Consider the following 25,537-nt stretch of genomic DNA (forward strand, 5'->3'; position numbering starts at 1 on the left):
ACACACGCTGAATCGGCTAGATTCGTACCTGTTAAGAATATCAGATATGAGGAAATTAAATGTTTGTTTACCGTAACTTTTTCGTGTGTGGAAGTCATCATTTCTCAGTGGATCGGGCTTGGACATACTTTTACTACGGCTTTAAGATTGCTATATTAAGCAGAAAAATTACAAATTACTGCCGAAGAAATTATTCGGTTGTATAGACGATACTGCAGAAAAAAATATTTGTGCGGATTACTTCATACTTGGTAAACAAATCATCCTTATGAGCATTAAATCTAGCACCTGCGATAAACCTGACAGCTTTCTTTTAATGAATCACAATTTTCTAAAAATTCCTTTTAGGGATTTGTAATCAAGCTGCTGGGAAAGTAGTCTCCTGTATTTAATCCTTCCATCTGCTCTTTTTCTTTTATTGCTTTTATGCTCCTAGCCCTTTACTCCAATCCGTGCGCATAGTCATGTTTATGCATACTTTCACATCATTGCCCTGTGTGGGGCAAGCACATTAGCCACAGCGCTCTTTTACTAAGCCACCCCTCTGTCATTAAAACCAACGTCGTTATAATAATTACAAATAATCTTTGTTATACCCTGCTACTGTGTGGCAGCGTACATAAAAGCCAAATGGGCATAAATATTAAGGCGAAAGCCTTCAATGCCTCATCGTTGTCAGCACAAGGTTGTAAGCAGAAGGTTGTCAGCAGAGGTGTCACGCTTTTCTAGTCAGACCAGAAAAAAAGTCTTAGTGCACGATGGGTTTCGAACCACCATTATTCCGTTCCACAGCTAAGCGTGCTAATGGGTACGCTACTTCCCGCTTACGCATATGTAGTTCTTGTCTAGGACGCTGGAGAGTGTTTGCAGAAAGGCTTCGAATCAGACGGATGCCTTCCAAACGCCCTCCAGTGTCTCCAGCATTTAAGCTTCACAAACAAGTGTGTACTTAATTAGCCTCTTAGCCACACATCAGTGACACGAGCAGCAACACCGCGTTAAAGGCTTTCGCCTCACCGCACTTTAGGTCAATAAAGTGCCACCCTGAATTTTTATGCCAAGTTGCAAAATTATTGTGATTAAAAGAAAGAAGAGAGAAAAAATACAGATGAGATCACCATCATCATTATCATCAGAGCATCGTCTGCGTTACCCGAAACTGTAACAGACTTCCAAAACACCAGGTTAATGTTGCAAGAGCCTTTGAAGCGTTAAAATCTCTCACACCGAGTTGCAATTTCAGAGCAGTCCGTGGAATTTGATCTGCGTTAAGTGCAGATGTTCCTCTTGTGTGTCGAAAGCAGATATTAGTGCGAAAGCTCTATGCGATGTCTGTATGCTTGCTGTGTTTGTGGGCTTGGGCCAAGTGAAAGAATTAAGTAAAAAATTGGCTGTGGCTTAGCTTGGTTAAGCCCGGTAATTGCGAAAGCAATATCCGTACCTACGCCATGGTTCAGCTGGTAGTGTAGCTGGTGGTGGTGCTTGTGGTTAGACTTGTGGTGATGCATTGGTTATACAATCCAATCCAAACCAATCCAATCTCATCCCATCCAATTCAATCCAATCCAATCCATTCCATTCCATTCCAATACACTCCAATCCAATACACTCCAATCAAATCCAATCCAATGTAATCTAATCTAATCTAATCTAATTTAATTTAATTTAATATAATCCAATCCAATCCAGTCCAGTCCAATCCAATCCAGTTCAATCCAATCTAATGCAATCAAGGTCAAATGAAGGTCAATGGTGGTCACCGCCGCGGCACGGCAAAGGCGTGAAAGTGCAAGTAGTATTGCAAGTAGTAGTAGCACACTGTAGCTCTGTGCACTGCACATCGTCTTATCCATCAACTAATTTTACTGCCAAACTAATATTCGCGCTTTGAACTAGGCGTTGGTAGAGGTAGAGAGATGTGCGCTGCATGTTTCGGCTTGGACAACGTTGTGGCAGAAACACGGCACAGGAGCATAGGGCGCCGGCGTATATTGCGTAAGTTGGCACTGACGATGACAAATTTGATGACGCGCATAACTTGCTCCCTGGGTCAGCGGACACCACAATCGCGCTTTCAGGCATATGCGTGGCGGGGGTGTCCACCTGAAAAAACTGTGCATTCGCACAATATTTCGTGCTTAGCAATACTAAACCTCCAGCGATTTTTTTAGAGCGTAATGCAGTGACGAAAATACAACAGCCAGCGCGATGAACTGCCAATTAAACAGCGATATAAAAAAGCGTTCCTATGCACAATATACGTGAAATATTTAAACGCTTAACAGGTGACGAAACATAGCACATTGCATTGAAATTTCCAGCCTGCACGTAGTTTCCTCACTGAAGGGGGAGCGGAACTGACCATACGGGCCTCGACGGCCCTGAATACGCGTGCTATGAGACGCGTCAGAAACACTTCCACTCCGCCCTGCTCATTACCGGAGTGGGCGAAGAGCCACAGTGCTAGGCAACGACCGCTGCCACTCGCCGGGTCTGATAGTACAGAGGGGAAGGGGATTCCGTTGGGAAGGGAATTCCGTTATGGCTCGCAAGCCCGCACGGACAAATTAATGCAGCCGAGTTGGCCGCCGCTCCGGATACGCGCGCTGGAGCAGGGAGCTTCTGTGATAGATGACGCCCATTTATATTCGTACGCAATGCCCAGCGCAAACATTGCGGCGAGAGCTACAGAAATGAAGACAACACACTAGGCACAGCTGTTTAACGCGAGGACACGGAGGAACGGGGGGGCTTGCAGCGAGTGAAGATTATTCTAGAAGGTACGTCCCTTCCGCTTAAGCCGGGTTACTGCGCGACCTCCTGTCAGGTGCTATCGTCGTCTGCTACGGGGATATTTAAGCGTCTTTAATTTAAAATCCTGTTTAAGCACCCTGAGATTTTGAAACTTAAAGTACTGCATATCAATCTCCAATTAATGTCAAGTAAAAGTTTGTTAAAGCAGGCCTTGGAAATACACATATTTCGTCAATTTTCGATAAGCGTTGCGCTTCTTTTCGATTTGCGTCGCGCTGAAAGATTGCAAACATGCAAGTTGTCGCTGAGTCTAAGATTGTAAACGTGTAAGTTGTCGCTGAGTCTACTGCATCCACCATCGCTCTGCAGTCAGGCTTTGGGGACTGTGTGACAGTTTTGTGCCCTCTTCTCTGTCACGCAGCCTATCGTCGGATGATCCCTACAACCCGCCTACCCAGCCACCAGGTAGGCACTCTCCTGGTTGTCCTCCCTCTAGCCGATCTCTATTTAGTCCCTCTGTTGGAAACGTACCGACAACCTTTCTCTCGCCATTTTCTTCCTTAAATAGTTCGCCGTTGCTTTCAATGCGATTCCACTAAAAGCCTCATCGAAAAAAAAGCGTGTCGTCGGTCATAACTGTCACCCTTTGGTTGGAGGGAAGTGACGACATCTGTCACTGTGGTGTCGTCACTGCGTCACTTCCGGTAAAGCCGTGAACAGCTTCTGATGCTATCGCGTTGCAAACACACAGGGTAAATAGGTGCCGCTGTGAATTTTTCACACATTTTGGAACAGCCCAATTTGTATGCGTTTTGCACCAGCAAAAGAAAAGCGCTGCGCTGCGCAGCCAGTCGACAAACCGTGACTATTGATAGCGGTATCCGCGGATCTTAGGAATAAGAAACAGGCGGGAGGATGCGTGGAACTTTTCGCTGTGGAGTGACAGGTCTGTCGGTGGGCCTCTGTTTTTAATGCCGTGGTTATGAATCTCAAGCCGCGGTGCTGATCGGTGAAAGGTGAATCGCTGGGTGTCAGTGAGGAAATTTTATCCGCTGGAAAGTACGTGCAATGTGCTTAGCATAAATCGGCCTGGCGAAGATGAGAGTAAAAGGTGGCGAAGGAATTTTATGTGCACACAAAGCTAGATATGATCCTGAAGCTTGTATCATGCGTCTACTACACCCTGCGAGTTGAACGGGTTCTAAGCTCACTCAGTTATAAACTAGGGAGAGGTACCGGACTGACTCATCAAATGCTCACTCATAATTACTGATGGTCGCTGGGAATCGCAGTAATGTCCGACGCTGCTGCCCGATACGGCTCCGTGAGTCTCTCGATTCATTCGCCAAGGACTGGGCGAATTTCTGTGAAACTGTAGCATCGAAACGCGAAGGCGTTTTAGTTAATAACCGCAAGCTGCTTTTCAGGCGGAATCCATACGCTTCCGCCGTGTCCTGCCTGCCACGGAATATCATAGTGTAATTGGAAGCTTGGAGGCCTACGTGTTGCTCGGAACCGAGACTCAAAGTGTTGTATCGAACGACTGCCTAAGAAGATAGTGCGAATGCGAACATCAAAAGGATTTTGCAGTGTACAGTTGAATGTGCTTAGAGAGAAATTAAGTGGGGAGTGGGGAGCAGAAGGAGAGAATTAATGCATGTTGAACGCGTCAAACTTCCAAATAGTCTTTGAAGCACGCCTATGTAAAGAACTACGAATTATTTACGAGACCACTCCGAGCTCTTTGATGTACACCAAAACTACAATACGGGCATCTTAATGCGCCGCCTTCGTCAAACCACGCCTGCGACAATAGGGAATCAAATCCGGGAACCCGTACACATCACAAGTGCGTCTCATCTCTCTCACCGTCCCTCTGGGTAGCCTATAGAACACACCTGAGCATCACTGAGCGCGCGCGGACAAACCATGGATCACCTTTCTCCAGCTGTATGAGCCACGATACACGAGGAAAGAAGCGGAAAGACGGATCTCCTTCGATTCCTGCGAGCATCTTCAATGCACAAGCTCTGTCACTGTTGCGTCTACTTCAGACGCGATTTGAAATTGATCACTTCAGGTATACTCAGCCAGACTAGCTCTCACGCAGTTTATTTTTGCGAAGGAGGCTGAGTGAAATACACGTGTTCTATAACCAGCCGCTTGACTCTTAATGGTTTATGATTTATGGGGGTTTAACGTCCCGAAGCGACCGAGGCTATGAGGGACGCCGCAGTGGAGGGCTCCGGAAATTTCGACCACCTGGGGTTCTTTAACGTGCGCTGACATCGCACAGAACACAGGCCTCTAGAATTTCGCCTCTATAGAAATTGGACCGCCGCGGCAATGCTGCTAAAGATTTTTTTTTTTTATCATCGCATCACACCATCACGCCAGAGAAAGGATGTTGCCCTGCCCGGCCGAAACGAAGAAAGGTACATAACCATTAAATCCCGCTAGACTGTACGCAGTCGTGGTCGCTTCGCTTCCGGTTGCAGGCAGAGAAAGAAAGCCTCCCATTGGGGGAAACTCGACTACCGCAGGGGACCAGTGGCTGGTGTGCGACTCGCAGCAGTGCGTCCAGGAGGCGGCTCGGCTGGCCGCCCTGCTGGACGGCGACCCGTGCCTCAACTTCTACGACTACGTGTGCCAGCGGATGGACGAGACGGCGCCGCTGCCGCCACCGGGCACCGCGGCGTCGACCGACACGCGCCTGGCGGACGCGCTCGAGGACGCCCTGCTCGTGTACGCGCGTGATGCCTCGCACGAAGACGTGGCCGTCGTCCGCGACCTCCTCGACCTCTGCGACAAGGCCTCGGCGCAGAACTTGGCCGACTTCGTGGCCGTCTACGCGGCGCCGGCAAGTTTTCGCGCATGCGCTCGAGCTCTGATGGCGCTGTAGAGAGAGGCGGGGAGTGCACACTGCGTTGTTCGCAGCCATGGAGGAAATAGTTTAAAACTGAGGAGGGAGCGTCCGGCGACAGCCTTGAAGCCTAGTCTTAACAAGTACAGATATAGTAAAAAAAAAAGAGGTTGTCCCCCCGTGATCACGCCTCGTGATAGCGTGCGGTAAAATCTAGCTCCGCTGCACACGCGCATGCGCGAATTAGCGCGGCAGACTGACTGTAGATCAACCTCGTTGCTGTAGACGCCCCGCGCCACAATCCGCGCATACGCGCGCACTGAAACATACCAGAACCAAAACATAAGGACTGACCGGGAGAGCGAAAAACTGAGGCAGAAAACGGCTTCATAAACACTCTGCTTGCGAACGCTGGCCGCGTGACGTCACGCTTCCTCCTCAGTTTTTTTTTCCTCCGTGTTCGCAGCTGCTAGACTGGTAGCTAGACGTTTGCGAGAAGCGCACCCTTGCGTCACTTTGTGAGCGCCGTGGCGGCAAGCAGGGCACGAGTAATTGTGCTTGAAACATCGAGTGTTTCGAGTCTTCTGAGAATATGAAAATGTTATCAGGCTAGAGATGGTGAAAAAAGTAAAAACACGAAAAAAATTTTCGAAGGAATGGCGCAGTAACTGTCTCATTTCTCGATGGATACGCTCAACAGTGTCGTAGGGGGAGGGATGAAGTATGGGTGTGCAAGAAAGATCTAACATCACACTGCTCACGGTCACCTTTAGCGTTTCGCCGCCGTCGAAACGCGGCCACTTGCGGCCTGCTTTGAACCCCGGTTCCTATGTCTTAGAAGCCGAGCGTCCTAACCACTTAGCGCTTCTTGCCCTTTTGACAAAGATCAAACAGTAGAAAAGGCGAGGAAATCGCCTCGCGGTTCATACCAGAACCGGGACGTGAGGAAAAGGGAGAAGGGGGAAGCAAGGGGTGTATACAGAGTTGCCATACAGTGAAAGGGACCGAATTAATTTTGAGCACATGAAGTTCTTTACTGCGCACTGACACCACACAGCACATGGACGTCTTTTACCGCTGCCGCCGCGTTCCCGCGCTGAAGACCCGAACGTCCTGTAGTCAATGCGCCACGTCACGGTGGTTCCGCAGTCATGGCCGGCGAGCGCCACCGTCAGCGACGTGTCCGTGTGGGAGGCCGCTGGCCGCCTTTTGCGTGACATGGACGTAGCGGCGCTCGTGTCCCTGGCACCCGTGGCTCCAAGGTCATCCTCCTCATCCTCGTCCGCTGCGGTGACACCTCCCTCTGTGCTGGCTATGGGACCCCCGTTGCTGCTGCTGAAGAAAGACGACGACGCCTCCTTTCGGCAGCTTCTCGTCGACGCTGTGCGCGCCACGGTCGCCTTCGTGTCGACCACGGCGGACGCCCGCACGGTCTCCGAGGACGTCGCTAAAGTGCTTTCTGACCTTGCCCAGGTGTTTAGTGGACCCGCATTTGCGCAGTGGCTTAGGCAAAAGCGAGCTTGTCAGCCTCTTCTCGGAAAGAAAATTTGAAGAAAAAAAAGTGGGCTGAATTGAAAAGATAATTAAGACAGGGTGGGAAACCTCTACACATCACATCGGTCCTTGGCGCAGGGCTTCTCCTAAACCTTCCCCATAAAAAAAAAAAAAGGAATAGATCTGTGCAGACCAAGCTAAACAGAGCTGTTTACTATATTTACAACACACTGCTCTTCCTGTCTGCCTTGCCCGTCGTAAGAGAGAACCTGTACTCTGCAGCCATTTGGTTTATTGGGGTTTAACGTTCCAAAGCGACTGAGTCTATGAGGGACGCCGTAGTGAAGGGCTCCGGAAATCTCGACCACCTGGGGTTCTTTAACGTGCACTGACGTCGTCGTGCCACTAAGCATAAAGAGAGGCAAGGCGCCAACCCTAGCGCAGGTGAGGGACCAGTTGAAGCTTGTTAACCGAACGCATGTTCTGTGTGAATCCCGGTCACGTCTGAACACGCAGAAGGCCTCACTGGCGCGCAAAGCTCGATCTGTCTGGTTTTGGAAGAAGCAGTTTTGGAAACAAACCTAGTACTTGGCACAAGCTTGTGTGTTGTACGGGGACTCTCAGGCCTTTCCTAAGGAATAATCAAATACTCCATCCTTGGAAATAAACTCATGAACTGACAGTACTCCTGACCGGTTGTATCTCGCCTTGCTTGCCATTCATGCTCAGGTCGAAGACAGCGCCCTGTCGTCTCGTTCACTCATCGGCGACACGTTCCCACTCTCCAACCTGAGCGCCGGTCCAGCCGCACTTGTGCGTGCTGCGAGCCCGTCATCGAATGACGCCTCTGTGTTGCTGCTGCCGGGCGCCGACCTGGAGTCTCTCTCGACGCTGGTATCCTCCGGTCCACGCCAGGCGCTCAATTACATCGGTTTCCGAGCGGCACTGTCGGTAGTGCCGTACCTGACGTCCCCACCCGACAAGCTCTTGACGGCGCACTTGCAAACGCAGGAGCCCCCAATCAGTGACAAGTACGTCCCTTTGCCATGGGCCCTTTTGTAATGTTCTTCGCTCCTGATAAGAGATGCTGTCATCTCTTATTTCGTACGGCTGGGTATTAATCTCACTAGCCCGTCCTGGCCATGAGGGCCAAATGTGGCTGGGCCAATCAGTGATGAGTTCTGGTCCAATGCTTTAGACCCGCAGCGCTCTACATCCGGGGACCAACGAGAAGGCTTCTTTGCTCGAGGGGCGGGAAAAGAGGATCTCGTGAAAAGACGCTGTTCGTGACGAAGCAACCAGCGCTTCCATGCTGAGCAGTATTACGCGTTGGAGAAACCACCGTAGTTGGTGTTGACGTTGGCGTGTCGAGAAAATCCCGATTGGTCGATAGGGTCATGACGTCATACATTGAGCTGTGGAATCAAATGATTAAAACGAGTGAAATTGTGAGTACGAGGTCATAGCATGACTCAAATGTCATTACGACTTGTAAGGATGTAAAGTAGATTTATTACGCTGAAGAGAAAATTGGGATAATTAGATGGAGAATCGAATCTATGACCCTTGTGCTGCGAGTCAGACATGCTACCTCTAGTTCTACTTGATTAAAGTGAGACCTTGTGTGTTTTGTGGTGTATCATGGGGTCTAGAGTGCTTACTGATGTATGCTAATGAGTATGTGTTATTAGAAAGATGTAGTAATAAAGAAACGAAGAAACAAATAACCATCAAAGTTGTCGCGTCGTACGCTTAAGGTGGAGCTTCAGTGTCACCCCAATTTTTTCGTGCACTGTATATTCCTGTCACAATACGCCAGACTCCTTAAACAACTGTTATATAAACTTTACTGTATTATTATTACCCTCTGTAGACGGAACATATTAGCCCTGGCACTTTTCGATCAAGTTGCGCTAGCACCGTTAAAATCCACTTATCATTCCGTGCACTTGCCACAAGTATACGCTTGTCTTGCACTTGCCTTAAGTGTGCGCATGTCTTGCACTTGACACAATATGCGCTTGTCTACGTTCTGGGCCAGTCGGCTGCAGCAACTGCACCGTTCACTAAACGCGTGGGACGCGTTTCTGTGTTCCGCCCTTGAGGCTCAGTAACATTCCTTCAAACTTCAAAAGTCACTGAAGAAAAATTGAAGCTGGCCCTTGTCGGCAGAATGCCGCGTTCTAATTACAACGGTGCTACCTTCACCACTGCAAATTTAGCTTTTTTAGCTATAAAAGGTAAAAAAAATATCGAATACAGGTGCCGCTACCATCGGCCGTTTTCGCTAGGAAACTGCGGGGAGGTCAAGACAGTTTCTTTTTTTTTCCTTCCCACGTGGACACGTGGCGTTAGGCTACATATCCATTCACTACTAAACAGCGATCTCGGAGTCCTTTTTTCATTCGACGTCACGTGTTTGGTCCTTGGTGGAAAAAAAAATTATCCCATTTTTTAATCCAACTTTCTCAGCTATAAATACACCTTTTGCTGCAGAATAAACATCTGCATAGACCATAAAAAGCATCATCATCAATTTTTGCTGAAGGAAGGAAGGAAGGAAGGAAGGAAGGAAGGAAGGAAGGAAGGAAGGAAGGAAGGAAGGAAGGAAGGAAGGAAGGAAGGAAGGAAGGAAGGAAGGAAGGAAGGAAGGAAGGAAGGAAGGAAAAACTTTATTTTGCTCTAGAGCTCTTTCCTGCGGTTTTGGGACATCTTCAGAGACGTTCTCTCGTTGGCTCTATCCCCAGGAGTCTTCTCTGTCGAAGTCGTCCACCTCTAATCAGTGGTCGGTTGCCATCAGTCCAGGGCTCCGCTGGCCACTGCCCCCGCTGAGCTCGCTGTACAAGACCTTGTTGGTCTTCACAGCGGTCGCTGGACAGCAGTGTCCAATTGCTTCGCACTCGGGTTTTGGAGACCACGTCTATGTTTGACAGGCCCATGTGATGTGATATCGAGGGGGAAAAAATCATCCAATTTTGGTTGACTCATGGTTAAAGGGTTAACTGCGCACAGGCGCCGCTCGTGCAGCCATGCCGTGGGTCGGACAGTGCCGCTGATATTCCTGCGCTCGCTGAGCGGCGCCCTGGGTCCGCTGACGCTGGCGCGCACTTGGACGGACCAGCTGGAGGACCGTTTCCTGCGCAGTCTGCCGCGGCTGCTGCCTCGGCCGGGGCCCGACGCCCACCTGGTGGCGCACAGCGTGAGGGACACGCCCCTGGCTCGCTTCTTTCCCTCGCGGCTGGCGGACACCAAGCGCTGGAGCACCCACTGGCAGGGGGTCTCCGCGGCCATGAAGGCCAACGCCACCGGCGGCGACAACCCGCTGCACAAGGTTCGCCAGGCAGCCGCCGCCGCCGATCGGTGGGTCCTCGGCGTGGGCTGAGACTGGCAGAACTTCATTGATGCGATAGCATTATATGGCGCTAACGCGTCATCAAAAACTGTCCGCAAATTTTGTACGCACGATTACATCGGTCTCTGAAGGTAAATGTGTGAAAGTGTGATTGTGACAGATAGTGTGATAAAATGTTGCCATGAAAAAAAGTTGGTTGATGATGTGTAATTAGTTAATAAATTAAACACGAAAAAATGCACTTAGACGTCAAAATAGCCATAGTCGTCGATATAGTACATGGACGCCAGAAAAGCCACGGACATTGTTATAGTATATGGACGTTCTGCTTTCGCGCTGCTCCAATGCGGGTCGCCGCAGTGATCTGAAAGTTTTTGAGCATAAGGGCAGGTGATTGAGGGAAGTTAGCTATAGCGTGCCGCAGGCCGGGAAGACTGGCGGCGTCGGCCCATTCGACGGCTTTGGAGTCAATGTCCGGGTCATCGCTGGACCTCAGCTTATTCCAAGCTTCTCTAGAGGTGGTCTACTCGCTAAATTAAAGTGCAGTCTTCATGCGCGGGTCACCACGTGAATTAGTAGCGCCCAGTCAAGCCGTGCATAGGGAGAGCTGCCTCAAATGGAGCTTTTAAGTGCGCAGTTCAGAGTCCCTGAATCCCGTGGCACCCTGTTTGTCAACTAAAACTTACCGTGGCTTAAAACGACTATAAACTTGGGATAGACATCGTACATTTTTTAATTGCTGCTTCACTGAACCTTTAAGTGTCGCGTCTACCACTCAGACGTCGCCTGAAAAAACGTATTTGACAGTGTCATGTTCCATGACATGCACAAAAGAGGTGTTCGGTGCATGAGACGCATGAAGCGTTTCTCCGTGGAGAGCGAGGAACTGCCTTTGGCTCCCATGGAGAGTCATGCAGGCGTCATCGACGGTCACCATGCTGCAAGTCAGTTGCGGTCTTAAGAGACACCTGACTGCAAGTGACTCGACGCTTGTCTTGGTGATACGCGCTGTCGCAACTGAAGGCCCCCATCTCGCTTTCCACTGATCGCACACCTCTTCGACGCCTCCGCGTGCAGCTCTGGAGGCTGGGCCCTGGACGTTCGCCCCACCTGGCTGCCAGGAGGGGCCCTACGCTTGCCACCGGGGCTGTTCGATGCCATCGTGCCTCTGAACAGCTCTCTGCGCACCATCCAGATGGCGCGAGTAGGCGTGCGCATGTACACCGCCCTGGCCGCGCTCCTAAGGTGCGCACACCTGTTTCCCACGACCACTCTCTGTCTTATAACTGCTGTCATGTTCTTCCCCATTTTGTGCTTCACGCTGCTTAGGGTTCGAAGGTGGATTCAGCGCCGGTGATCTTTTCAGGCAACTCGCTTTAACCGATGATAGCTTGTCTGTTCCGCAGTATCCTGCCGAAAAACACAGCAGAAATTATCTCCCATCAGAAGAGATTTTTGTAGTATATTATTTGGCCATGAACTTTCAGTAACAGAATTTTCGGTAGTATTCTGCTTGCCCTTGTCATGACGAAAGAACGACATAAAAATAATACAGTACTATAGAAAAATCTGTCCTTACCACAAAACGACAAAACATTTTGTCGTATTTTCGACACAATTCTGTCCTTTATTTTTTTCTTTTCGAGTGGGTCTGCCAGAATCTCACCCCTCTAGAGGAGAAAGATCATGGCGGATGTCTCTTGCGCAGGGACATCCCGGGCGTGTTTGATTCTCCCGTGCGCGAGTCTGAGGGGGCGAATCTGCGCAGCGCGGCCGTCTGCCTGCGAAACGACCTGGACGCCATGCCGACCGCGCTTAAGAGTGGCTTCCAAGCCGCCAAAAGCCAGCCCTGGGCCCTCTTCGACCAGTCCGTGGGACTGGCTCTGGCACACGCCAACCTTGCCGTATGATTACAAACTCCACGTTTGCGCGCAGTCCCAATTTAAGGACTTTACTACGCTCATAACACTCGCGTAATTCGACACAATAGCTTGCGCAGTGGCAATCTCCCTGGTCGACGCTGCACCAATGGGGAGAAATATCAAAGGTTTGAGCAAAAGCAATCATTGTCAGCAGTTCCAGTGCTAGCCCCAGCTTAGCTGTCTCGATAGTTCCATTCTAGCTGGTACAGATAAACGTCCCAAAGCGACTCAGGCTATGAGGGACGCCGTAGTGAAGGGCTCTGGTGGTCGAAATTTGCGGAGCCCTTCAATACGTACGGCGACCCCATAGTCTGAATCGCTTTGCGACGCCAAACCCCATAAGCCAATCTAAATGTAACAGCTAAACTGGTACTGTTGGAACAGCTATAGGTTGAAACAAGCATTTGGGATTGTCGAGGAGGATTAGTAACATTTTCTCTTGTGTAAAAGCTAGGTTGACTAGCTGTCAATTAGGCAAAGCTCTGCGAACAACAGCATCCGACTATATCCTGTTTAACATGGTCGCAGCAAATTGTGCCGTTCCTATGTGTATTTATATTTGAAAGGGTGTGCGCTAAAAAGACGTACACAGGAAAAAGATAGAGACGACAGGAAAGAAGCGCAACTTCCAACTTTAACTTCCATCATTAAAGTTGGAAGTTGCGCTTCTTTCCTGTCGTCTCTATCTTTTTCCTGTGTACGTCTTTTTAGCGCACACCCTTTCAAATATGATTATGTACCAACTGGCCCGTCAAAAAGCTTTACTTATGTGTATTTCAAACATAGCGTCGCATTCCGTCCCAAATTGATAGCACTGCTATCGTCGCTAACCTTGCTTTTGTGACTTTCGTTATGTCAGAGTTATCTTGCTCTGTCACCTGCGCCATTATAGCGGGTGGTTTTGCCGTTAAGATAACGACTAAGGTTTAGTCGTCAAGGGGACAGATTTACCTCCCAGGCTTTCCGCCATATGCTGCGAAGAAGAAGAGGTAGCGAGGTCTCATTTGTGTTTAGGTGTCTACGTATACCAAGGTTCAAATATACGTACACATGAATGTGTTATTCGAACATATATTCCCACCTGGTGTTCTCAGGTGGCGCATGAAAGAGAAGACGTTGAAGTGTCTCGCGCTGGCTGGCTGCCGTATTCTGCTGGTTAGCGACTTGTCGCCCTATCTTGCGTGACATATTTTGGTGTAGGCGCTGGGTAAAGATCCCTGTATATGTCCCATACTCCTCCGGATACCCCGGGCTCCAGTCCTTCGCTAGTGGACACCCCTGTGCACCGTGCTAGCCGGAGAAACCAAGGCCTACCTCCCGAACACGGGCCTTTGCAGTCTGCCAGAGCACCCTCCCATCGGCCTGTCATGCCAGCTGCAGCCTACTATACCTTGCAGAATTCGCGACTGCTCAAACCATTCCATGGCAGTCAGCTCGAATACGTCGAAGACTGGCTTGTCGAGTTTGAACGCGTCGCCTCGTTCAACCAGTGGGACGACGTCGCCAAGCTTCGAAACGTCTTCTTTAGTCTGGAGGATGGTGCACGTACCTGGTACGAGAACCGAGAAGACGCCTTAACATCATGGCACCAGTTCCGCCGACGCCTGCTGGAGACCAACATCAGCACGGATCGTCGAGAACAGGCTGAACGGGCTTTGCAGTCTCGCATTCAGATGCCGAATGAGACTGTCACCATGTACGTGGAGGACATGACCCGGCTTTTCCGGCGAGCTGACCCGGCCATGCCCGAGGAGAAAAAGGTGCGCCAACTCAAGCGCGGCGTTAAAGAGCAACTGTTCGCTGGCCTCGTGCGCAGTCCACCACGGACTGTTGCTGATTTCTTACGGAAGCGGTCACGATGGAGAAGATGCTCCTGCGGCGGTCTACCACCTACGACCAGCCGGTACTCGCCGCTTCATTTACAGAGCTGCTTCCTGCCTTCGGGGCTAACCCTGATCATCTCCGCGACCTGATCCGCTCCGTTGTGCGCGAAAAGCTGCAGACGCTTTTCGGTGCTCCCCTGCCGACGGCCGGCTCTCTCGCTAGCCTCGTCCGCGAAGAGGTTCAAGCCTTGTGGCCCTCGTTCCCGTCTGTTGACCCGCCGCCTTTCCCCACGGAGTACCATCGGCCAACGTGTGCTGAAGCCCTGCGACGTCCTGCGCCTTCTTCGGCGCAGTTTCTTCCGTCCAGTCAGGGCTCACTGTTTTCCGCAAACCCCGACGCATACATCGACAACCGACGATCGCCCCAGCGGAAGACGGACCTGTGGCGTGCCCCAGATCGGCGCCGTCTGTGCTTTCACTGCAGGGAACCCGGTCATCTGTATCGCCAGTGCCCGTACAGCTTGGGCTGCAGGGGTTCCCTGTCGACATGCCCCGCCACCAATAGGTCAACGACCTCGGGAGATCGAGGACTACGTGACCCAGCAGCGCATGGCGACAATTCCCCAACGGCAGTCTCGTTCTCCATCACCTCGCCGACCTTCGCCAAGAGACGGTCGCCAAGCCACCGCCGGGAAAACTAAAGAGAGCGACCTCCGGGGGCGAGGCCGCTGGCAATCGATGTGAACAAGACCCCCCGACAACGCGAACAGCGACCGACCGCGATTTAAAGGCAACGACTGCAACACCTGAACTCGGAGATCGATTCTCGTTGGATATACCCGTGCTTCTCGACGGCTATAAGGTTAGTGCTTTGGTGGACACTGGCGCTTATTTCTCGATTTTAAGCGGAAAGCTAGCGGCGCTTCTTAAAAAGGTAATGACGCCATGGTCCGGCACGCACATTCGCACGGCTGGCGGACATGTCGTAACTCCGCTTGGCCTGTGCACGGCATGAGTCCAAATTCGCAGCTCCACATTTGTTGTCAGCTGCCTAGTTCTGCCTGACTGCTCCCGTGACTGTATCCTTGGCGTTGATTTTCTCCGGGAGTATGGAGCTATTATTGACCTGCGAAAGCGCACTGTCACATTTTCTACCGAGTAAGCTGATGTTTACTCCGAGGACTGTCAACGCCGCTCCGCCCTGCGAATATCCGCCGAGAGCGTTTGGATTCCGCCACGCGCCAGTGTTTTTGTGAGTGCTCACTGCGACGGACTACGTGAAGGGACAGCGGTCGCAGAAGGCAACCTGTCCCTTTTGCTCACCCACGGCATCTGCTCAGCGCGAAGCCTCATCCATCTCCGCGACGGCCGGTCTGAGCTCCTGGTGACTAACTTCACTAACGAGCCCCGGCACCTTTTTCGTGCTGCTGCCATCGCATTCGGCGACCCCTTAGCGGAGATTTCTGAATGTTTCGCGTTCGAAGCTGTTAAACCTGTGCGTTAAAATTCTGTTAAACTTCTGTTAAAAGCTGTTAAAATTCTGCTGGTTAGCGACTTGTTGCCCTATCTTCCGTGACAATATATTATAATCATTCTAAGACGTAAGATATGTTCATTTCAGTGCTTAGACATCATTACAAGGACCCCATTACTCGTACCCCGGTAGCTTACTTCTTTACTACACCTCTTGAGCCCAAGATTCATGTGCAGGCTGTCGTTATCAGCGTAGAGCGAAGAAAAAACTGAACGCAAGAGCAGCCATAGCCAAGCAGCACAGGTTATTGGCCCAGTATTGGAAATACATCGGTAAAGGCCGCTCCTACAAAGGACCACAATGAAACCGTCCGTTTCCAATATTGGGCCGATTAATTGCGCTGCTTGGGACACAGAGTGGAGCAATAAGCGCCAGGTACGTTTCAATCTTAACGTGTCGCAGGTGTCTTCAAGCAGCCCGCAACTCAGGGCTAGCAATTTCTGAAAAAAATTGGCAGTGGCTTAGCTCGGCTATGCAAGGATATACGTAGCGAAAGCGAGTGCAACAGCGAGGCAAGCGGTGTGACGTCATACCAAACGGCGGCGGCGGCTCCGCGGCGAGGCGCGCGGTGTCACGTAATACCAGATGGCGCGGCGAGCGCGTGGCGTCCGCCAGCTGCGGCGGTTGCTAGGCAACGGCTCAAGGTCAGCCTCTGTTGCTTCTCGGAGCACCGCCACAGCGAAATCGCAAGTTCGTGGCCAATGTAGCTCTCGCTACAAAAATGGCGAACGCTGCAGAACTACCGCCGCTCACACGCTGGCGCGTCGCAGGAGATGCTGGACACCCGGCGCATCTGGGGCCGGGACCTGCGCCTCAAGGGCCTCGAGAAGCTTTCCTCCGACCAGCTGTTCTTCGTGTACTACGCGCTGGACAACTGCGAGCGTGCCGATGCGCAGGCCCAGCGCAGACTGGGTTGGGCCCTGGCCGGACAGGAGCGGGTCAACGCGCCCCTGCGCCACTGGCCGCCGTTCGCCGAGCACTTCGGATGCCAGCCCGGTCAACCCATGGTGGCCCAGCAGCCGTGTCCGCTGCTCGCCTCGCCCCGCTAGAGCGCGTGCCGGTCGACTGGAGCGCTCAACTCGAGCGCGAGAGTCGACTGCGCGCATATTTATTTCAACTGGGTGCTTGTAAGGGAATGATAAGCACAAGCTGGCGCCCCCTTGGAATCGACAATTGTAGTTGTGAAGACTTCGCAATTCGAAAGTGCTTAAGAGCAGCGCACTAGAGTACAGAACTTTAGCGCCTTAGTGAACTTTTTGTTACGAGGGAAATAAAATAACTAGTAAGTTGAATTACGACAAAAGCATTTGTTGGGCGAGTTGGTGTTTTTGATGATCCATAACTACAGCGCAAACGACAGGACAGAGATGAAGAAGGGACACCACACAGCGCTGACTCACAACTAAAGTTTATTGGATGCCAGAAGGTATAGATACCTCCCTGGCGGCCAGAAAGAATGCAGTCCACACTTACATGCGTGACTGACATAATAGTGTACCGTCATATGCCGCCAAGCAAATCACATGCGCGAGAATACAATATAAGCAGTGACAGAATACAATATAATCAGTGAGCAAGCACTTAATGTCAATATTCGCAATCAAGGTATCTTCTTTCTTTTTCTGACAACGCGACAGATGAAGCACTGATGCATTCTTCCGAGAACCTACCTATTAAGTGAGCTTCAATGATCTCCCTTGCTAACGAGTCACGGTTCTTTTCTAACACTGCACTTTCCTGATAGTTTGGCGCACAGACGTAGGTGTCATCGTCATCTTCATTGCCTTTGCAGTGCCTGCAATGTTTCGCCACGTGGCCAGAGATAGCGACACGGGAGACATTATACTCATGCTCTCTGAGTCTTTCGTTTAAACATCGGCCGGTTTGGCCGATGTATCGCTTACCACAAGACAGTGGCAGCGAATATATCACCCCTTCCTGGCAAGGCACGAACTGTTTTGCGTGCTTTATCGGGCACTTGCGCGATTCTTTAATCTCTGAATTGACATTCTTAATCAGGCTGGACAGTCGTTTGGGCGCCGAAAAGACGACATCAACGCCTGCATGTTTTCCGATTCTTTTCAGATTGTGCGACACTTTGTGAAGATATGGCAGCACAACAATCTTCCTTTTCTTCGTCTCTTTCGTACATTTACTATTTCCTTTTGATTTTAACTTTTCCAGTAGTTTTCCTGCCACGGAAACTAATAATTCAGACGGGTAGCCTGCCTTTGCCAGGCGGTCTACTTGGTTGCTGAAGCTATGCTTCAACCTGTGTTCACAGGATTTGTTGACTGTGTTGCTAAAAACGGTATGTACAATTGCTCTCTTCACCAGCTTGGAGTGAGCTGATGAAAACGGCAAGATGGGCTTAACAGCACGGGGCTCATAAGCCCAACAAACATGAGATGGAGTGAAATGAAGCGAAAGATCTAAAAACCTAATAAAATCATTCAATGGTACTTCGTGTGTTAAAACCAATGGTGTGAGGCATTCTGAGAACACCGAAAGGACGTCAGGGAATTGCTGCTCGAAACCGAGGTTGTCACAATCTAAAAACACAAGGTAGTCATCAACAAATCTAAAAATGCTACAAACTCTGGAACCTTCAAAGCACTCTTTCATGCTTCTGTCTCGTGCTGCTAGGAACACGTCACTAAGGAAAGGCGCTAGACATGAACCAATACAGATCCCCTCTTTCTGAATAAAAACTTCGCCATTCCATTCCGCAAAAGTTGAGCCAAGATACAGTGACAACAATTCAAGGAACCCAGTAGTGGAAATTCCGCTCTCATTCTGAAATGCAACAGCACCATATTCATCAATCAGATCGTTAACAGAAGACAAAATTTCTGCTTGAGGAATGGTGTAATAAAGGTCCTTTACATCGACGGAAAATCCACAAAGCTTCTTACTGTAGTTACTTTCTAGGAACGCGATAACATCTTTCGAACTTTTTACTCTAAAAGGGTCGTCAATTGATAAAAGATTCAGTTTTTTCTGCAGGAACTTAGCTACATACTGCTGCCATGTTCCAATTTCCGAGACAATTACACGAAACGGCCACTCTAGTTTATGTGTTTTCGCAGTGAAAAACATTTGCAACCACTTTCCTGAGCTGCGGTCGATCTTACTTGATAGCCTAGTTAATTCCAGCCTATTAGCAAGTTTTTTCGCCTTGCTCTTAACTTTTGAGGCGGACACATCACTGCGTTTTTCAAACATCGCAAGAACAGCTTCCGATGCTTTCGACAAATATACGTTCCTGTCCAAGACAACAAAACCTCCGTCCTTATCAGAAAGTAGCAGAGAGAACGAGTTCTCTTTCAGCCAACTAACCGTCTTATGCAGAGGTAGCTTCGTCCCCGATGCCCTGTACCTCGTTAACATGTCCACACCTTCCGAAATGCAACGGTCCACCTCAGCTCTGTCGGCCTGCTTGGAAACTTGCTTTACCATGGCTAAAAGTTCCGGTCTTGATTTCTTGGGCTCCACAGCAAACTTCGGTCCCAGCCCCAGGACTTGCCTGACGTACCCAGGAAAGGGGATGCTTTCAGTGGTGTGGATCTGTTGTCTTGTTGATACACTCTTATTCGGCAGCAGCGCACGAAGGCCGGGAAGCGTTTGCTGCCATAGGAACTCGGTGTCTTCTGTTAATTTTGTCTTCTGTTAACGATCTGATTGATGAATATGGTGCTGTTGCATTTCAGAATGAGAGCGGAATTTCCACTACTGGGTTCCTTGAATTGTTGTCACTGTATCTTGGCTCAACTTTTGCGGAATGGAATGGCGAAGTTTTTATTCAGAAAGAGGGGATCTGTATTGGTTCATGTCTAGCGCCTTTCCTTAGTGACGTGTTCCTAGCAGCACGAGACAGAAGCATGAAAGAGCGCTTTGAAGGTTCCAGAGTTTGTAGCATTTTTAGATTTGTTGATGACTACCTTGTGTTTTTAGATTGTGACAACCTCGGTTTCGAGCAGCAATTCCCTGACGTCCTTTCGGTGTTCTCAGAATGCCTCACACCATTGGTTTTAACACACGAAGTACCATTGAATGATTTTATTAGGTTTTTAGATCTTTCGCTTCATTTCACTCCATCTCATGTTTGTTGGGCTTATGAGCCCCGTGCTGTTAAGCCCATCTTGCCGTTTTTATCAGCTCACTCCAAGCTGGTGAAGAGAGCAATTGTACATACCGTTTTTAGCAACACAGTCAACAAATCCTGTGAACACAGGTTGAAGCATAGCTTCAGCAACCAAGTAGACCGCCTGGCAAAGGCAGGCTACCCGTCTGAATTATTAGTTTCCGTGGCAGGAAAACTACTGGAAAAGTTAAAATCAAAAGGAAATAGTAAATGTACGAAAGAGACGAAGAAAAGGAAGATTGTTGTGCTGCCATATCTTCACAAAGTGTCGCACAATCTGAAAAGAATCGGAAAACATGCAGGCGTTGATGTCGTCTTTTCGGCGCCCAAACGACTGTCCAGCCTGATTAAGAATGTCAATTCAGAGATTAAAGAATCGCGCAAGTGCCCGATAAAGCACGCAAAACAGTTCGTGCCTTGCCAGGAAGGGGTGATATATTCGCTGCCACTGTCTTGTGGTAAGCGATACATCGGCCAAACCGGCCGATGTTTAAACGAAAGACTCAGAGAGCATGAGTATAATGTCTCCCGTGTCGCTATCTCTGGCCACGTGGCGAAACATTGCAGGCACTGCAAAGGCAATGAAGATGACGATGACACCTACGTCTGTGCGCCAAACTATCAGGAAAGTGCAGTGTTAGAAAAGAACCGTGACTCGTTAGCAAGGGAGATCATTGAAGCTCACTTAATAGGTAGGTTCTCGGAAGAATGCATCAGTGCTTCATCTGTCGCGTTGTCAGAAAAAGAAAGAAGATACCTTGATTGCGAATATTGACAAGTGCTTGCTCACTGATTATATTGTATTCTGTCACTGCTTATATTGTATTCTCGCGCATGTGATTTGCTTGGCGGCATATGACTGGTACACTATTATGTCAGTCACGCATGTAAGTGTGGACTGCATTCTTTCTGGCCGCCAGGGAGGTATTTATACCTTCTGGCATCCAATAAACTTTAGTTGTGAGTCAGCGCTGTGTGGTGTCCCTTCTTCATCTCTGTCCTGTCGTTTGCGCTGTAGTTATGGATCGAGTTGAATTAACTGAAACGCAATGCGCAAGGAGCTTTATTTGGAACGACAAGGTTATGAGCGACGCATTGCAGTATAATTTCGAAATCGGTGCTTTCAACATGAAATAAACACGTCTTAAACGTGAGGAAAACCTGCGGCCGTGTTCTGTAACGATCCATTTTCTTTCCATTCCACGTTGAAGAACCCGAGGCGGTCGATAATTTTCGGAGCCCTTCACTACGGTGTCCCTCCGAGTCGCTTTGGGACGTTAAACCCCAAAAAACCAATAAACCATTTGGTCCTCTGTTTGTAGTTACTGGCTGCTCCCACCGACGTTAGGCATCAGAGTAGTAACCACGCTGACTGCGGCAGAAACGCGCCCTTGATGCATCTTGCTTGTAGAAAGGCATCTAGACAGGGTGACGGCGCACGAGGACATAGCTGTTAATGCCCCTTACGAGCTTTATTCCCGCATATCTACTCTCGACAATGAAATTGCACTTTTACATCCTCATCATTGTCTATACAAACAAGCCCAAATTACTACTCTGGTTCTCTACGCCATAACAGCAGGCAAATTTCGGCCTATGTAGTACAATGTTCGCGCAGCAGAGAGACACTTCAAGCCCCCCCCCCCCCCCCCCCCCCTTTCACTACGGCGAAATTTACTCTCAAGAGCCTCGAGAAGCTTTCCTCCGACCATGAAATGCGGTGGCGTGAAAACCTTTTCTTAGCATTCGGGAGCGAGTGGGTCGTTCGCGCTCGCGCGCTAATGGCAGGTTACGAAAACTTTCGTCAGACTGCGCCGGAGAAAAGTATCACGCAACATTCCTGCGTGAAGTCCACTTGTTCTCCTCCTCTCCTTTCCCTCTTCACGCTAAGCTTGTTCTTTTTTCTTTTTTATTTTCATTTTCGCAGTAGGATCGATGGTATATGGCTCCGCCAGGCGCGTTCCGGTGGAACGTTCGACGACCGGAAGGTGTCGGCGCTTCCACGATAGCAGCACAGGCACGGCGATAATTCAAGGGGGCTACCGCGTTGGTTGGAACGTACGCATAGATTCCTCCTACTGTCAGGCTCTTTACTGCGCAAATGCTGAAAATGACGAGCCACTCTAACATATAGCAAGCACAGAGGAGAATTCTGGGCTCGTCTTTTTACCGAAGGAACTCTTTCTACACACTGCAAGAATCCTTAGAAACTTCGAATTACTGTCCTGTATACTGCTGACTCCTCCGTTATATCGGAGTAAACGTACTGCCTCCCGCCTGTTTTTTTTTTTTTTTTTTTTTAACTGAGCGCAGAGAGGAGCAGTCGACCAGTGCGTGGAGTGCCTTTCAGACAGTTTCGTGGCGGCTTTCCGCTCTGCCATTGGCGGAGTAATATGCGAAATAATGTTCTAAAGTATGCGGGTTGCTGGTGGAACGAGCAACACTTGCAACAAAACGCGATGGCGTCCCACAAATCGCACGAAGTTTTGGACCCATAGATGTCGCGGGATTGCAAAGCTGGGAATTGGGACAGACAGGGAAGGTTCTAGGAAAGGAAACAGTGATCCCCGACGCACCACAAAGAAAAACGAGGCGTGCACTTTTACCGGAGTAGGCAACGGGGCGCGTCCCCCCGTGGTAGCAGACGAGGGGGAAAAAAAGGCCGCCACCGTCTGGAAGACGAAGGAACGAGCGTTAGTTGTTTGGTTTACTAGAACTGATATGAACGAGATGCGAGATGTGCTGTTTTCTAGTTGCTGCCACAGATGGCGCTGTGATCTCAGGGTGGTAGCAGACCCCACGAAATCTCGAAACGTGGTGAGTAAGAGCTAACGTTCTTACAATTGAGAGGGGACGTTTAAGCGCCACCTTAAGAGTATGGGTTAATTCCCACATATGCAGAAGGTCGTCCTCTACTTTACAGTCATATATCCCGGGGTCCCTAATACCCATCCTAGCGCAGTGATGCGGCGGTTAAGCAATGCGCCACTGACCTGCGATTGCAGGTGCTCCCAGGGGTGGGCCTTGTGCGATCCAGGTTGCTCTTCCCGAGAGATCAATCATAATTTAAGTTCCACCGGCCATGGTGGGCAGTTGGCTGACTATCCGATGGGTGGGCTGCGATGACGCCGCAAGGTCACGTGACCTAGGTGGCCCACCTGCCTCCTAAATTACTGTCTTGAGCGCCACCTGCCAGAGTCAAGTCATACTCGTGATTGTTCGCTCACAACAGCGACGCCGGCAACGCTGGCAACGCCGACACAGGATTTTCTGGACAACGGGGCCTTTAACGCTGTCGCGTTTAAGCAAAGTCCGATTGCTTCGGGCTTGCTTTTTCAGTAATATGTTCTATGACCTACAAATATGTTGCCGTTTTATAATACTATTACTTGCGTCGTGTCCAACAAGAGCAATAAAAATTACTTCAGCTGTCTTCACGTTTCCTTGCCACTCGCGAAGTGATGAGGTTGAGTCTCACGAAAGCAAACAGTCCACGCGTATTTTTATTTCCGTGGGCTTAATTGTTCACGCAAACCCCCCAAAAAAATAAAAAAAATCAAAAAAGAAAGTTTCCAGAACGCTCTGTAGTGCACCTTTAATATTCTAAATGCACTGCCGGGTCACTAAAGCATGCTGTTGCGCCGCAGCAAGAACTCTGGGATACTGCGTGCTATATACGACCAAACAAAACAGAGGTGAAAAGTGCCAGCCGACTCCTCGCAAAGCCGGGTAGATAATAGGCTGGAAATTGGCCTCAATTCTGTGGAGCCGATCCTATCGACGAGATGTGTTTTCCTTGCCACGCGAGACTTCCGAAAGCTTCTTTCCGTGACTATGGGAACTATGGCACCCTGAAACGCATCAAAGCACGGCATGGCGACATTAGCTCGACCGGCGACGCACTGAACTCTCCGATTATACTAATTATATAAAAGACGAGCACCGTAAACAAGCCGTATGGGACACTCAATACGATGATGTTCCAAAGATACAGGTATATATAAAGTGCTCTTTTTTTCGTCAGTAAAAATCGACAAATAAGCGCGTGTCATGGTATAATTGCAGTTATCCAATATGACTACCTAACGAGGAGAGGAACTGCAGCGGGGTCTATAGGGCCGGAGGTGCAGGGTTCGATCACCAGTGCCGTCCGGAACCCATCGTTCTTGGGTTATATGCTTGGGGGAAACTATAGGTACTATAGCGATGGAAAGAAACGCGTTCGAACAACGCGGCGCCTATGCGGCCCGCTGTTGGAATTCCTTTTTACCATGCTTTTACCTCGGTGGTAAAGCTCCGGTTAACCCTAGTTGAATTGCGAAAGCAAATGAGCGCGTTGTCTCTTCCTCGCTTCGTTCTTTCGTTGTTGCTTCTCTTTCGCGCTCTCCATAACGACTAAAATCCACTGAGGCGAAGCGCGCATATGTGTGTGTGTGTGTGTGTGTGTGTGTGTGTGTGTGTGTGTGTGTGTGTGTGTGTGTGTGTGTGTGTGTGTGTGTGTGTGTGTGTGTGTGTGTGTGTGTGTGTGTGTGTGTGTGTGCGCGCGTGTGTGTACCCACCCGTGAGGTGACACCTCCTCTCCCTCTACCCCAGCGGAGCACATCTGGTGGAGAGAGCGGCGACTGCAGCGGCGTCGACGGTGGCGCCATCTGTTGGAGCGCGGCTGTGGCGTTGCTAGGCAGCGGCGGCTCAAGGTCGTTCGTGGGCCACGGCATACGGCTGAAGTGCGACCAAGTGACGAGCCGAGCTGGCTGGCGTAGTGTTGTCGCAACAAAAAAGTTAGTCGTCTAAGAATGCATTACGGACGACTGTGGCGTCTTTTTGCTACTACCGAAGTGAAAGCGTGATGAAAAGAAATGCTTACAGCGGAGCATAGGCGCTCCGCTGTAAGCATTTCTTTTCATCACGCTGTTCGCATTCCTTTCCATCGCCCCTGTACTTGACTTCACCTCGTGCGGCTGACCACAACATGTTGGTCATGGCGGTCTATATGCGGCCATTAATACAACACAATAGGAGAGGCCAGGTGCGAGCTAATGAAGACAAAGCTTCTCTATACTCTTATTCGGGCAAGACTGAACGGACTGAAGGCAAAAATGTGTGGACCGTAGGGAAGGTGCAAACACATATGTATGAACTCCAATGACAGTGTTACCGAAGTAGGCCTCGACGATAGCGGTTACGTGTTCCTGACAGGAAACTCCTTCAACTCCGCACCACCAGAGGTCATGACCCTTAGAGTGGGCGTCCTCTCGGCCAGGGGACACGCGATACTGAGGTGTATCCACAGCATCGAAAAAAATTCTTGTTACAGTCACTGATATGATTGTACTGTCGCCACGATAACCTGAAGAGATGTGGTGGGATATCTGGGGCTACGCATCTGAACGGGCGCGTTCGTATTGGGCGAAATTCTCGCCCTTTTTTCTTTGGACTCAGCCCCTTGCTTTCGCATGTCGTGAAGCTCTGGGTCCTCATTTGACACCATATGTCACTGCCACCTCGACGCCGGCTGCAATGTTAACGCAGAACCCCGGACTCATTCGTCACAACGTTTCATCAGCGCTTCTCTTCAAAACCTTGCGAAATGAAAAGGAAAACAAAAATGAGCGGCTCTGCCTTTCCTGCAGCCGCTTCGGACAAAGTGGTTC

General features: G+C 49.9%; 2 protein-coding genes and 1 pseudogene across 2 annotated transcripts; 2 read left to right on the top strand and 1 right to left on the bottom strand.

Annotated features, from left to right (window-relative positions):
- Window positions 1-10,400: 10,400 nt before the first annotated feature.
- LOC149358392 (uncharacterized) lies at window positions 10,401-16,791 on the top strand. The gene is made up of 4 exons (XM_089568830.1): window positions 10,401-10,471; window positions 11,541-11,708; window positions 12,172-12,367; window positions 16,513-16,791. Exons 1-4 carry the CDS (start codon window positions 10,401-10,403, stop codon window positions 16,789-16,791), a joined length of 714 nt encoding a protein of 237 aa, XP_089424956.1.
- Window positions 13,609-16,176, top strand: LOC149358393 (uncharacterized; annotated as a pseudogene).
- Window positions 16,792-16,816: 25 nt separating the features above from the next.
- Window positions 16,817-19,201, bottom strand: LOC149358394 (uncharacterized). The gene is made up of 2 exons (XM_089567544.1): window positions 17,448-19,201; window positions 16,817-16,838 (listed from the first exon to the last, which is right to left on the bottom strand). Exons 1-2 carry the CDS (start codon window positions 19,199-19,201, stop codon window positions 16,817-16,819), a joined length of 1,776 nt encoding a protein of 591 aa, XP_089423670.1.
- Between the last annotated feature and the right edge of the window lie 6,336 nt (window positions 19,202-25,537).

This window comes from Amblyomma mixtum, chromosome 2 (assembly GCF_055824585.1).
Source record: "Amblyomma mixtum isolate Tamu chromosome 2, ASM5582458v1, whole genome shotgun sequence".
In the NCBI taxonomy this organism is placed as follows: domain Eukaryota; kingdom Metazoa; phylum Arthropoda; class Arachnida; order Ixodida; family Ixodidae; genus Amblyomma; species Amblyomma mixtum.